The sequence below is a fragment of the Pantherophis guttatus genome, chromosome 4 (genome assembly GCF_059756535.1).
Source record: "Pantherophis guttatus breed Tessera chromosome 4, ASM5975653v1, whole genome shotgun sequence".
Lineage (NCBI taxonomy): Eukaryota > Metazoa > Chordata > Lepidosauria > Squamata > Colubridae > Pantherophis > Pantherophis guttatus.
In genome coordinates this window covers 54000829-54015977 of record NC_142066.1, presented here as the reverse complement: position 1 = coordinate 54015977, position 15149 = coordinate 54000829, and the positions used below count along the sequence as shown (strand labels likewise).

Genomic DNA, 15149 nt, shown 5'->3' with positions numbered 1-15149 from the left:
ATATTTGATTTAGTATTGTTGGCTCTTTATAGAAACCGTATGTCTTTGCATCCTTCTCACATCTCGATTGTATTTGCAGGTGTAGCCATCTTGCTAGGTCCACATCTTGTTCTTGTAGTTCTTGTTTAGTTTTAAGTTCCCCTTCCTCATTCAAAATGTCTTTATATACTACAATTTTTTTCTAAATTTACAACATTTGGATGTATCAGTGCTTCCATTGTAGAAAGCCAGACTGGTATTTTCATATAATTTTTTGCTTTAACTTTTTCCCATACTAAGAATAGAGCATTTCTTACATTTCTTTGAAAATATCTATATATTTTATTCTTTTCATACCACAGAAAGGCATGCCATCCCAATTGAAGATTATGCCCCTCCAGCAATAATAATCTTCTATGTGTAAGATTTATCCATTCTTTCACCCAAGTTAGTGTAGAGGCCTGGTAATAAAGCTTGCAATCTGGCAACCCAAAGCCCTCATTGTTTTTGGATTCTTGCAACGTTTTCAATCTTATTCTTTTTCCTTGAAATAATTTCAAAATTATTTTATTTAATTCATCAAAATATTTTTCTCTAGTTTTATAGGAATTGTTTGGAATAGAAGTAGTAACTTCGGCAGAATATTCATTTTTATGGTTGCTATTCTTCCTACCATTGACAGTTGCAGATTTTTCCAATTCTTCAAGTCCAATTTAATTTGTTGCATTAACCTTGTATACCATAATTATCTTCTTTAATTGTTGCACATCTTGCTGTTAAATAAATTCCCAAATATTTAACTTTTTTCATTACCTGCAGATCTATCTTCTTTGTCAGTTCATTTTTCAGTTTGTCTGTAAGATTTTTAACTAATATTTTGGTTTTTTCTTTGTTTATTTTCAGTCCTGCAATTTCTCCTTATTCTTCTATTTTTTCCATTAGCTTGGGACCAGTTTCCAATGACTCTTCTAAAATAAATACCAGATCATCTATAAATGCTTGTAATTTGTATTTTTCCTCTTTTTATTTCCATACCATTCCATATTTCCATACCATACTTCATTACCCAGAGGATGATTGGTTGCCCTCTCAACTCTTTGGAAGAGCTTTATATCTCCCACTGCCTTATGAAAGTTCAAAACAATCTTAAAGATCCATCTCATCCTGGGCACCATTTTTTTGAACTATCACCATCTGGCAGGCAGTACAGGATAATAAAAACAAGGACAAATAGGCTGAAAAACAGCTTCTATCCCAGAGCAATAACTATATTGAATTCTACTGTATAGTGCAAGGTTGGCAACCTGTGGCTCCAGAGCTGCATGCGGCATTTTGGGCCTCTGCTGCAGCTCCCTGTTGCCTTGTCGCAGCAGAGAGATGAAAGAGCTGTCGCCCTGTCGTGGCGGTGGCATGGCTGGAACCTTAGTGCAGGAGTGAAGAGCCTCTGCATTTGCCTTTGCATGGCAACAGCATTCCGCCTTTGTCGCGGTACATTTGCTGTTGCCGCCAGCAAAGAGGGCTGGGAGAGAATGGTGGGGGTAGATCTTGCTGGGTGGGGGCCATCCCCCAAGCTTGCTTTTCCTCCCCTTGTCGGCGGGGCCAAGAGAAAGAAGGGGACGGCTCCCCTTCCCTGCCAAGCACTGAGCACAACAGCCCAGCGGGAGGGGGAGATGGCCCAGCAGAAGCACCCCCATTGGCGAGTTGGACGACGAGAGAAGTGGCCCCGCTCTCTCAGCGGGATGGTGTTCAGCACCTCCAGATGCGATCTGCCACCTTTGAAATGCGCTGCTTTCTGTTTCCTATGCCTTCCCTGATCTCAGCTCCTTTGCCCCAGCATGAACTATGTTTTTGCTCACTTTTTGTTGCCTGTGCCTTTCCCGGGCAGCAATGGTTGGGGGGGGGGGCAGCAGAAGCATCAAGGTTCCTCCCACCCCTCAGCAAGCCAAGCCTGGAGGAATACAGAGAGTTGTGGGCAAGCGTTGGAGGGTCAGAAGACGCGCTCTGATGTCGCCCCAACACGTGTTTCCAGTGCGCGCTTCTCTGTCCTGAACTAAAATTGAATGGGTTGAAGGGAGTAGGGGGAAGGTAGGAAGGAAGGAGAAGCCCGGCTGGCTTTCCTTTGGCATGGGGTGTGGGGAAGACCTAATACCCCCTCCATGGCCTGCCCACTGCTCTCACAGTGTCTTGCCTGTTTTTGGAAATGGTTCAAGAGGGAGCATACACACATGAGAGAGAGGGGTGGAAAGAGGGAGGGAAAGAAAGGGGGGAAGACAGAGAGATGACAGAGAGAAAGGGGGAGAAAAAGAAAGAGAAACGAGAAAATGATGGAGGGAGAGAATGAGAGAGAGAAAAAAGAGAAACAAATGAAAGAGAAGTGAGAGAAGGAGAGGGAGAGTGAAATGAGCTGGAGGGAAAGAAAGGGAAAGAGGGAAACAGAAGAGGGAGAGAAAGAAAGGGAGAGAGAGAGAGGAAAAAGAAAAACATGAAAAGAAGAGAAAGAGAGAAAAATGAGGGAGAGAAAAGGGGAGAAAAAGAGAAATGAGAAAATGATGGAGAGTATGAGAGAGGAAAAAGAGAAACAAATGAGAGAGAAGGGGGAGGAAGAGAGAAATGAGAGAGGGAAAAGAGGGAAAATTGAGAGAGAAGGGGAGAGAAAGAAAGAAAGAAAGAAAAAAAGAAAGGGAGGGAGAGGGAGAGAGAGGAAAAAGAGAAAAACAGAAGGGAGAGAGAGACACACACACACACATTTCACACAGAAAACACCCGGAGCCACAAAACCTGAGTAGGCGTGGGTAAGGCGGGTCATGTGACTGAGTGAGAGTGATGTTGACTTGGCCATGCCCACCCAGGTTTTGTGGCTCCCAGTGTTTTCTGTGGGAAACGGGTCCAAATGGCTCTTTGAGTGTTTAGGATTGCAGATCCCTGGTATAGTGCAATATTAATGCAATATCAGGGATTTTCAATTCAATTGTATAGAATATGAAGCAGGGGTGAAATCCAGCAGGTTCTGACAGGTTCTGGAGAACCGGTAGTGGAAATTTTGAGCAGTTCTGAGAACCAGTAGCAGAAATTTTGAGTAGTTCGGAGAACTGGCAAATCCCACCTCTGGTTGGCCCCAGAGTGGAGTGGGAATGGAGATTTTGCAGTATCCTTCCCCTGAAGTGGGGTAGGAATGGAGATTTTGCAGTATCCTTCCCCTGAAGTGGGGTAGGAATGGAAATTTTGCAGTATCCTTTCCCTGCCATGCCCACTAAGCCACGGCCACCAAGCCACACCACGCCCATCAACCACACCCACAGAACCAGTAGTAAAAAAATTTGGATTTCACCACTGATGTAAAGGATGTGTGTTTGTGTTTTATTTTTATAGTTATAATGTACACTGAAGATGGCATTTAATTTTGTTGTACGAGGTGCAATGACAATAAAGTAAACTAACTAACTACCTTTTATTTCTGTATCTTATCTTACACTTCTATTCAGCACTTCCAACTTTAATATAAATACTAATGGGAATAGCAGACATCTTTGTCTTGTGCCTTTTTTTATGGTGGAGTTCTCCAGTGAGTCCCCATTTACAACCACTTTTGTTGTTTGTTTGGAATAAATTGTCTTAATCATATTTATAAACTTCTTGCCAAAGTCCGTACCCTCTAATTGTTGTAGCTAAATTGCTAATTTACATTGTCAAATGCTTTCTGTGCATCTAAAAAGATCAATGTTTTGATCAATGTTTTTCAGAGTGTACTTCATAGTACTCCAATGTATCTAAAATGAATCTTACATTATTTTTAATTTGTCTTTTAGGTAAGAATCCATTTTGATCTGGGTGGATAAATTTGTTCAAAAATCTTTTTAATCTTTCTGCTATAATTGTTGTAAAGATTTTATAGTCTGCATTTAATAATGATAGATGCCTGTAATTTTTTATCTGTGTCAAATCTGAGTCTTCTTTTGGAATTAATGTAATATTTGCTTCTATCCAAGTATTTGGTATCTTAGCTTCTAACAATACTTCATTGTAGATCTCTAACATTAATAGGATTAATGTATCTTGTAAGTGTTTATAACCCTCTGCAGGTAGTCCATCTGGTCCTGGTGATTTATTATTTTTTTGTCTTTTAATCGCTTCTGTTAGTTCCATCATCGTTATTCTTTCATTCAGCATCACTTTCTTGTTTTCAGACACTTTTGGTAGTTTAGCTTTTTCCAAATATTGCTTTATCTTTTCCTTTGAAATTTTTTCTTGATCATATAATTTTCCATAAAACTCCTGAATTATTTTCATTTTGCTCTCATTTTGATATTGTAGTTTGTTTATCAGTTTTTTCTCTTTCTCCTTTTTCATCTTATATGCTAGCCATCTTCTTGGTTTATTGACATTTTTAAAAAAAGGTTTTGTTCTACTCTCTTAATTCATTGTGCCATTTCTTCTTTTTCCATTAAATTCAATTTACATTTTATTATTTCCGTGATTTTTTAAATTTCCTTTTTTGTGGCTCTTTTTGTAATTCTAATTCAAGTTTTTTGTGCTCTTCTAATGTCTTTTGAGATTGTTTTTTCTTCTTATTTTTTCTTGCTATGTAAGTTATTGCTAGTCCCCTAATATATGCATTAGCTGTATACCATACATTTTGCAATGTAGTCTCTTCTTTTTTATTCTCCTTAAAAGAAAAAATTCCATTTCTTTTACTGCTGCTTGTATGATTTTCTTTTCTTTTAGTATAGATTGGTTCAGTGTCCATCTCAACCTTTTCTTTTGCCCCTTCCATCTAACTTTTATTGGGTGGTGGTCGGCCCATATCAGTTGTGGTTTTCACTTACCTTCGCTACTGATTCGGAACTGTGAGTGTGTGCGCTTGCTTGCTTCGCTCGCGTATGGTGCTTCTGCGTCCGTGATGACTTCTGGGTGGGTTGGAAGAGCCTCCCGCTGCCGCTGCTACCGGTTCACCCCACTGCTGGCCCATATATTAGTTTCTATCTCTTATCTTTTGCATATTTGTTCTTAATTCTGGTGACATCCATATCATGTCAATTCTAGACCATGATTTGTGCCTATTGGAATAAAATGTGTATTGGTTTTTCCCTGGGTTTATTTCTCTCCATCTATCATGTATGCATGTTTCTTCTGCCATTTTAAAGAAGGTCCTAGGGAGAATCTTCCTTTCTTTTTTCCCTGGTTTGCTATTTCTATAGTCAAGTTTTATGTCATATTAAAATCTCCTACTGCACAAATATTCTTATCTTCTTATGTAGTTTTTTTAATAAAATTCTTCTTGTTTGTTGTTTGGCTCATATATTGCTATCAAGAGTGATCTGTTTTTTGGAATATGCATGATGTTATATTGTAATATACACGAAAAAAAAGTGTTAGAAAAATATGTACCAGACAAGTTGCACCAAGTCTAATGTTTTTAAATTATATATTTAATAAAAAAATTTTTTTTTAAAAAAGTGATCTGTTTTTGATTGATCACTACTTCCACCATCAAAATTCTTCCTTCTTCATTTGCATAGATTTGTTTAGAATTTATTGTTTCCTTAATGTATAAAGCTATCCCTCTTTTCTTTTGTTGTGCTAATGAAAAATATAGTTTCCCAATTTTAGAACATTCTAATAGTTTACTGTGTTGTTTTTTTATATGGGTTTCTTGAAGACAAATTATATGTTAATTTTTGTAACTGTGTATAGATTTCTTTCGTTTTCATAGTGGAATTCAATCCATTTATATTAATTGACAACATCTCAATTTCCCTTTCCATCTCCTTCACTTATATATAAGTCTTATTCTCCTAGTTGTTCTTATTTCTCTCTGGTCGCTCTTGCTCCTTCTTGTTCTGCTTGTTCTATTTTCTCAGCTTCACTTTCTTCTTGCTGTATACACCTATCTTCTCTTATTGGATCCTCTTGTCCCTTGAATTCCTCAGCCACTTGTCCCCTGTGTTCCATTTCTCCTCCCATTTCATGTCCCACATTTGTGCTAAGGTAGCTGTCATAAAATTCTATCGCTTTGTTTAACGAATTGAGTCTATATCTTTTGTCATCCCAATTAACTGGTATTGCCTCAAGTACCAGCCATCTAAAATTTACATTTCTTTTAATCAGCTTTGCAGACAGAAATTTATATTGTTTCTGTAGGTCTCTTACTCTTCTAGGAACCTCTTTCAGGACCACTGTTTCTTTCCCTCTGTATTGCAATGGTTCATATCTTGCCTTTTTAAGTATTTCATCTCTTGTTGATTTTTTAACAAATTACACATGTACCTCTCTTGGAAGTTTGTCTTCTTGTGTAGCTTTTATTTATTCTGAATATTTCATCTATCTCTGCATCCATCTCTTGTTTTCCTATCTTTAGAATGCCTGTCAACAACTCTATTCATCACTTTTGGAAGGTCTTCCCCTTTGTCTTCTATCTTCTGAAATCTTAAAAAATGGGCTGCCTTCTCCATTTCCAACATTATTACTGTCTCTTGGAAGTCTTTGTTTGACTATGTTAGTTCTTATTTCCTCAACTTTTTTCTCAGCTTCTTCTGATTTCTCCTCTATTTTCTGAATTCTTTATTCATTTTTTGTTATCATTTGCTGAAAGTTCTCTAGTTTTTCATCCATATTATGAATCTGTTCCTTCATCTCATTGTGTTTTTTTGCCATTGCCATGGATAGACTGAAACATCATTTGTATTTCTTTTTGGAATGTATTCGTTTTTTCTTGCTGTAGCATAACATCTATTGATCTTTGACTTGATGGACTGGAGGCAGCCAATGTTAGTGTAGAGGATGCTTTCTTTCCAATTTTAGTTAAGTTTGGAACACTTGCCATTTTAATATCTAATATTAAATATATTAAAGAAAGGAAAAACAATAATCCAAGGTAGCCCACCAAAACCAAATACCCCAAATACTCCAAATATCCGAAGAGCTAAGAGGTCAACACAAGAATCCAGTTCTCTCAGTCACCAAGCCACCTTTTATTTGTAATCCACAAAGTCAGTCTATTAGGAACACTGAGAAAAGACTTCTTAAAGTCAACAATTATGTCCTTGTCTGTCAGTATTTGTAATCCAAATGGCCCACTAAATTCCCCACTGTTCAATAATCCAAAATATCCAACAAACCAAAAATCCACTTTACTTAGTCTCTAAACAATTCCTGGCTATTCCATTGATCCACTTTCTCAAGAGTATTTATAATCTAAGAAAGAAAAAGAGAAAGAAAAAAAGAAAAAAGTAAAAAAAAAGTAAAAGGAAGTAAAACCAATTCTCTCAGTCTCCAACCTGTTCCTCGAAGCCAACAGCATTTATAATCCACCAAGTTCAGGAAGTTTCAAAAAGAAAACATTGCCTATTCCCAAACAGCAAGAAAATGGCTTTCCAGGTGTTGTTTGTCTTTCTTTACTTTATTTCTCTTCTTCTTATCAATCCTGGTTTCCTCTCAAGGTCTTTTCTATCTGAATAGTAGTATAGTATAGTGTAGTGTCTTTTTTCACCAGTAGGTGTTGCTGCTGCTCTAACTTCCAGCATTGAAGCAGAAGATGTAACAGCTGATTGTCAAATAATTTAAAAAAAAAAAACCTTTTTTGTAAACTTTCTTCCAGTATTCAAAAAGTAAAGCTTTTTTTTCTTTTCTTTCTTTTCATTTTTTTTTCATTTTATTAAATTTGTATACCGCCCTACTCCCGAAGGACTCAGGGCGGTGAACAGGCACAAAATAAAACACATAAATACAAAAGTTAAAAAACATAATTAAAACCAAATTAAATGATTTTGCCCGAGACAATTAAAATTTCCAATAATTTAAAACAAATTAAAATTTCACAAATTTAAAAGAAGGGGAGAAAATTAGGCTAGGCCGGCCTGCTGGAATAGGAGTGTCTTCAAAGCACGGCAGAAGGTGCGCAGATCCGGGATCCTCCGTATCTCCGGGGGGAGCTCGTTCCAGATAGTAGGTGCCTCCACAGAGAAGGCCCTCCCCCTAGGGGCCGCCAGTCGACATTGTTTGGCTGACGGCACATGGAGGAGCCCCTCTCTATGAGAGCATACCGGCCGGTGGGAATGTTTGTGGTAGTAGGCGGTCCCGTAAGTAGCCAGGTCCTAAGCCATGGAGCGCTCTAAAGGTGGTAACCAAAACCTTGAAGCACACCCGGAAGGCCACCAGGAGCCAGTGCAGCTCGCGCAGGAGAGGTGTCACACGGGAGCGCCATGTTGTTCCCATAACCACCCGCACGGCCGCACTCTGTGACAGTTGGAGCCTCCGGGTGCTCCTCAAGGGGAGCCCCATGTAGAGAGCGTTACAATAGTCCAGGCGGGAAGTGACGAGGACATGAGTGACTGTGTGTAGGGAGTCCCGATCCAGAAAGGGACGCAACTGGCGAATCAGGCGAACCTGATGAAAGATCCTCCCAGTCACGGCCGTCAAGTGCTCTTCTAAAGACAACTGTGAATCCAGGAGGATGCCCAAGTTGCGAGTCCTCTCCGTGGGGGCCAGCGATTCGCCCCCAATAGTCAGCGATGGCATCAACTGACTATATCGGGGCATTGGAAACCACAGCCACTCGGTCTTGGATGGGTTGAGCCTGAGCCTGTTCCTCCCCATCCAGATCCGTACGGCCTCCAGACACCGAGACATCACTTCAAGGGCATCGTTGGGGTGGTCCGGGGTGGAGATGTACAGCTGGGTGTCATCAGCGTACTGATGGTACTTCACCCCGAAACCACGGATGATCTCGCCCAGTGGCTTTACAGAAATGTTGAACAAAAGGGGCGAGAGGACTGACCTCTGCCCCCCTGCCAACACAGACTGCAACCGGCCGGAGAGAAAGGAGGAGAACCACCGTAGTACAGTGCCTCCCACCTCTAACTCTTCCAACCGGTGCAGCATGATACCATGGTCGATGGTATCAAAAGCTGCTGAGAGGTCTAACAGGACCAGGACAGAGGAGCACCCCCTGTCCCGAGCCCTCCAGAGATCATCAACCAACGCGACCAATGCCGTTTCCGTGCTGTACCCGGGCCTGAAACCCGACTGGAACGGATCCAGATACGTCGTCTCATCCAGGTGCTGGGGAAGCTGTTGCGCAACCACACTCTCGACAACCTTCGCCACAAAACGAAGGTTGGAGACCAGACGATAATTAACCAACATTCCCGGGTCCAGGGAAGGCTTCTTGAGGAGAGGCCTCACCACCGCCTCTTTCAAGGTGGCGGAGAAGTCACCCTCACCCAACGAAGCATTTATAATCCCCTGGAGCCAGCTTCGCGTCACCTCCCGGGAAGCCAGCACTAACCAGGAGGGACACGGGTCTAATAAACAAGTGGTTGCATTCAGTCTGCCCAGAATCCTGTCCACGTCCTCAGGGGTCACAGGATCAAACTCATCCCAGATAACATTCTCAAGACCTGCCCCAGTCCCTCCCCCTGAGACTACCCAGTCGGAGTCCAGATCTTCCCAGGTCTGAGTGATTTTGTCATACAGATACTGAACAAAATCCTCGGCTCTACCCTCCAAGGGGTCCTCCCGCGCTTCCTAGTGGAGCAGGGAGCGGGTCACCCTAAACAGAGTGGCCGGGCAGTTATCTGATGACGCAATAAGAGCAGCAAAATAACTACATTTCGCTGCTTTTATCGCCACTAGGTAATTCCTAATATGGGATCTTACCAGTGTCCGGTCCGATTCAGAAAGACTGGCCCTCCAACTACTCTCTAGGCGTCTTTTCCGGTGCTTCAACTCCCTCAGCTCCTCAGTGAACCAAGGAGCCAAATGAGATCGGCGCCGGGTCAGAGGCCGCAAAGGCACGACCCGATCCAGAGCTCCAACGGCCGCCCTATCCCAGGCAGCCACTAGGTCTCCAGTCGAGGCATGTGCCAGAGCCTCGGGAAATGGCCCAAGCTCCATCTGGAACCTAGCAGGTTCCATCAGGCACCTGGGGCGGAACCATCTTACCGGCTCCGCCTCCCTGCGGCGGGGTGCAGCGGTTTGAAGGTCGAGACGAAGGAGCGAGTGATCTGACCATGACAAGGGTTCGGTAACTATATCCCCTATCTCAAGATCACTCAGCCACTGTCCAGAGACAAAAACCAGATCCAGCGTGTTTCCCCCTGTGTGGGTAGGGCCATGAATTAACTGGGTCAGGTCCATGGCTGTCATGGAAGCCATGAACTCCCGAACCACCTCAGACACCTCATCCACGGACGGCAGGTTGAAATCCCCCATGACCATAAGCCTGGGGGTATCAACCGCCACCGCAGCGATGACGTTGAGTAGCTCGGGCAGGGCTGTTGCCATGTGGCAGGGAGCCAGATACGTGATCAGCAAACCCATGTGAACCCCATGACCCCACTTCACGAGGAGGGACTCACAGCCGGCCGTCTGAGGAACAGTGGCCTCCCTCGGTCTCAGACCTTCTTTAATAATAACCGCTACTCCCTCGCCCCTGCCTTGTAACCTCGGCTGATGGAATGCGAGGAAACCTGGTGGGCACATTTCAACGAGGGGGACCCCCCCTCCTGGCCCAACCAGGTCTCCGTAATACCCGCCAGGTCCGCTCCCCCCTCACAAATAAGATCACAAATGAGGGGGGCTTTATTTACTACGGACCTGGCATTGCACAGCATTAGCCGAAGGGTCGGGTCCTGAGGGTCTGTGCAACCTGGGGAACGGGTGGAGCCTTGGGGGCCGGAGCATGTCACCGCTTGTAAACAGCGGGTACGTGCTCCCTTGACTCGATATGGCCCCCTGCTCCCGCCATACATTTTAGGGGTTTGGGCAAATTAGGGGTTTGGGCAAATTTCTAACAATTTAAGTCATTTTTCACAGTACTATTAATTCCAGTCTGGTCTTTCTATATTTTAAAATTTTAAATTTAATAGTTTCTCTGAAGTTTTGTTTCTCTTTTGGGTCTGTAATCTATCTCCGGGTGTTAACTCACCACTTTCTCTTTGCTTTGGAGAATCTTCAAAAAAGAAACTCTTTTATTTGGGGATAAGTCTCTAATGTAGAAGTTGAAAATAGTCTCACCCAGTCTGATACTCTGTTCACTTAGTGCTTGTTAGTGCTTCTTCTTTGGTTGCCCAACCTTCAGTCTGACCATAATGACAGTCTCTCTTCTTCATTGGTCGGGAGCATGTCTCGGATCCAGCGGGAGAGCCACTGCTCTCCCGCGATCAACAAGGGATCTCTCCTTTCTTCGTCACCCTTGCAAGGTGACTTTAGCATCTTGGGGCTTCCTAATGAAGAAGGTTCAATCAGGATTTGCAGAGCCCCACTGTCCTTGATCATCCCGCTGCAACGCGAAACTGGACGTTATTTTTTTTTCTATTTTAAGAGAGTTTTCTTGACCTTGTGAAGGAAAAAAAAGATGATTTGTCTTCTGTAATAAAATACATACACATAACACATAAACACATCTCTTCATTTTCTTAATTTTTTTGTTAAGCATTATATATTTAAATGTTAAATGTTTGGCTAAGTAGAACTGAGCAAATGTGATTTCTGGCTATTATTACACACAAGACTGACCCATTTAGCACAATCCATCATAACTAAAATTTCAGAATCCACATTATTGAATAACTCAGGTGAAAGCAGCATGATGAGCCTGTTGCAAGTCAAATAAAAAATACAGTGTTTCTTTAATATTATTTCACAATATAGTATAATTTACAACAGGGGTAGCATGAATATCAGAGAATGCAATACTGAGTCAGTGAATTGTAGGATTTTCTGGATATTTATAAAGCCAATATTTGCTGTATTAATAATCTGGTTCCACTTAAAACTTCCAAATAGATAAACAATGGGATGCAATTAACAATTAAGTTTATTCATTTATTTTCCACTGTTTCTTTACATTCATAGTTGATAATCTGCAGGTAATCTATGTCATAAAAAATAATATCATGATATCATTTATTACAAATAATGTAGAATTAGGCTATGTAACTGCTAATTAGCAGGCAAAATGCAAATGTTAATCTCCAAAGGCTTGTTAGAACAGCACCAATATAACAATCTTCAGAAAGTTGACTAAATCATTTGGGCTGAAAATTTTTATTAGTTTAACAGAATATAAAATATAAAGTAAAATAAAAATAATGGAAACTAGGGGAGGGGAAGAGTGTGGGGGTAGAAGGGGATAAAGGAAAAAGGATGTTGACTTCTGACTCTTTAGCACAGTAGAAGATAAATAACATTACAACCTCAACTTTTTACTTTTATGCAATATATATGCTAGCCATTTCTGTAACAACAAACATATCTAATCAGCAAAACAAAAGTCAGAGTTTTATCTTTCCATTACAAGCACAAAATTCAGAAGCGGTTTCCAAATAAAAACAAAATTAGATATATTATTTTCTTTGAATAAAGGAATCAACTTAACCATCTCTGCTTTGTTTTATTTGCTGTGGAAAATATTATATTTCTATTTGCACATATTAATCTTTATAGACTATCATTGTTTATATTAGCAAAGTTCACTGTAATATTTTGATTTCTTTACATTAAAATTTTCTTTCAATTACATATATCAGACTGGTAAAAATCCATCCTAACTCCAATTAACTAATTAAATTTAAGTTGCTCCTTCTAGCTTATCTTAATAAAATGAAATCTTTTTATTCTCTGGATTGTCAGTCAAGTCATTATCTTTTTATACTTATATTTTTCCTCAAGAAATTCTCAAGCTTGTTAGTATCCATGAAGAAAAAGTCCCAAACTAATCCTTTTGAAAGTTGCAGATTTTCTTGGAACTCTTCTTTCAATTGTGCTGGAAGGTTTATATATAAACCAGCATCATAATAAAGATTGGGGTCAGATTTACAGTATATTCCAGGGTTGCAGTTGTGTCCTTTGCATTGTCAGCTACTTGTGAAATTGTGTCAATCTCATTTGATAACTTTCTACAAATAATTGCATCTCTGAAGTAATTTGAGTAGTTTTTATAACATCTTTAGAACATAATTGATCTATAAAGTGAAGAGTTTCATTTAAGAATTTTTCAAACAATGTCTAATAATTTGCTCAAATCCATGTTCCCTCTTGTGGTCAAAGAGTAAACGTTTTGTAAGTCACTTAAAAATTGCTGGCCAGAGTTCATGAATATTGGAAAGTTTTAGCCACCCACAACAAAGCAAACCAAGTTATAATTTACTTAAAAATACTAAAATAAAACCACAAGTTTCTACTCTTACATTTCTCCATCAAAGTTAAAACAAAGATACTCCATGCTTCCTTATTTTAGCTTGCCATCAGCAACCCTCTTTCTTATTGTTTAACAATAAAGAAGTCCCAAAAATGGAGCAGATCTTCAAAAAGGAGAAACAAGCTGTGGCTGAAGAGAGCCTCTTTTAATTCAATAAAGATAATAATCCCTAAAAATGATTAAGAAATGAAAGACACAGTTTATTGTCTTTGAAAAATAATTTTCAAAATCGCTGCTTTTTTCAACAATATTGCAGCCTGCTCCCACCAACTGAACAACTCACCAGCTCACTCGGAAGCACAGCTGAAGCTACTTGCAGACTGTTGCTGTGTGGAGGATCTTGTGGGATGATTCTAGGACTTTCCCTAATCCAGGAGAGCCATATAAACTAAAGGAATGCTGATTCCTTCTGTTAGCAAGTTGAAAAAGCAACAGTCCATAGAAAACCCTTTCAAGGAGCCCCAGAGAGCCCTCCCAGGATGTATCGTCAGTTGGCCATCTTCACCGTAAATCCGAAGATTATTCAATTAGAGCCAGTTGGAGTTTGGGAGAAACTTACTCCAGAAGATTGGGACATCTACATTTTATTTTGTCATTTGGACTTTGCAAGCGTTGAAAAAGACAATATCTAATTTGTATCATTATTACTTCCATATTGGAAATACTTGAATGTAGTTTAATTTAACATACTCTGTGTTTACTGAAAATGCATGACAATCACCTAGCGGTGATGATGTTACCTAATTTGGTAATACACCTTCTGCAAGAAATCAGTCAATCTTGGAGAGCATGGAATTAACAATTAACAATTTTGTTAATTACAATCCAACTATAACAGAGTTGTTCATTTGCAATGACACAAAGGCATAATGAAATTATCACTCAAAAGAACATTGTTTATGTTTTGGATGTGGACTACATTCTGCAATGACAATGTTTATGGGTGCAAAATAGCTTAATTGAACAATACGGCATTATCTTTTTGATGTTATGTGGATATTTCATGCTTATTGAATAGTAGGAAATAAAACTTAGAATCAGCAACTAAAACTGATTCAATCTCAAACTGTAGGTGAACCAACCAAGTCTGGAGAGAGAAGTGGGTACAGCAGTCCTGGATCTCCAGGAACCCCTGGCAGTCGCTCTCGCACACCATCCTTGCCAACTCCACCAAACAGGGAGCCCAAGAAGGTTGCAGTGGTTCGTACACCACCAAAATCCCCTTCTTCTGCCAAGAGCCGCTTGCAGACAGCTCCGGTCCCCATGCCAGACCTGAAGAATATCAAGTCCAAAATTGGTTCCACTGACAACTTAAAGCATCAACCTGGAGGTGGAAAGGTAAATCTAACATGGTTTATATTTCTGTGGAAACAGATATACAGGCCAACTGTAGTAGATGGGGTAGCTTTCTCTCTTTGCCATTCCAGCATTGTATTCTCTGCCTGCAAGATTATCTCAGCTTTATGAGCTACCTTCACCTGGCGGAATGCAAACACTCAAAATTGGTGATGGTGTAACCCCTTTATATGTGAGATGATTGATTAGGTAATACAGTAGTGGTTTTCACTTACCTTCCCTACTGGTTCGGAACTGTAAGCGCACGTGTGTGCTCGCTTTGCTCGCGTGTGGTGCTTCTGAGCATGTGTAGAACTTTCTGCGCACACACAGAGTGTCTGTGATGACGTCCAGGTGGGTGGGTGGAGCCTCCCGCTACTGCCACTACCTGTTCTCCTGAACCAGGGCGAACCGGTAGAAACCCACCACTGAGGTAATATTGACATTACTGAAGTGACGTGTTCATTACAATTAAATATGCTAAGGGTTCCTTCCAAATTAGAAAATACATGGGATCTGAGTATGTACAAGTATGTACAAGTAACTGAGTATATAGTTAAGTGAATGGAATATATGTTGTTCTGATTAGAAAGAAGGCCTTTAAAGCTACGTATGGAAGCACTAATCTACAGCAGTA

At 40.5% G+C, this 15149-nt stretch overlaps 1 protein-coding gene across 34 annotated transcripts in view; it reads left to right on the top strand.

Moving 5' to 3' along the window:
- The window catches only part of MAPT (microtubule associated protein tau), a 123527-nt gene that overhangs the window by 77434 nt on the left and 30944 nt on the right, over window positions 1-15149 (top strand). For all 34 annotated transcript variants that reach the window (XM_087893978.1, XM_087893971.1, XM_087893980.1 and 31 more), the window contains one exon: window positions 14250-14515. In XM_087893978.1, coding sequence (XP_087750104.1) covers window positions 14250-14515 — 266 coding nt within the window. The remainder of the gene's footprint in view (window positions 1-14249; window positions 14516-15149) is intronic.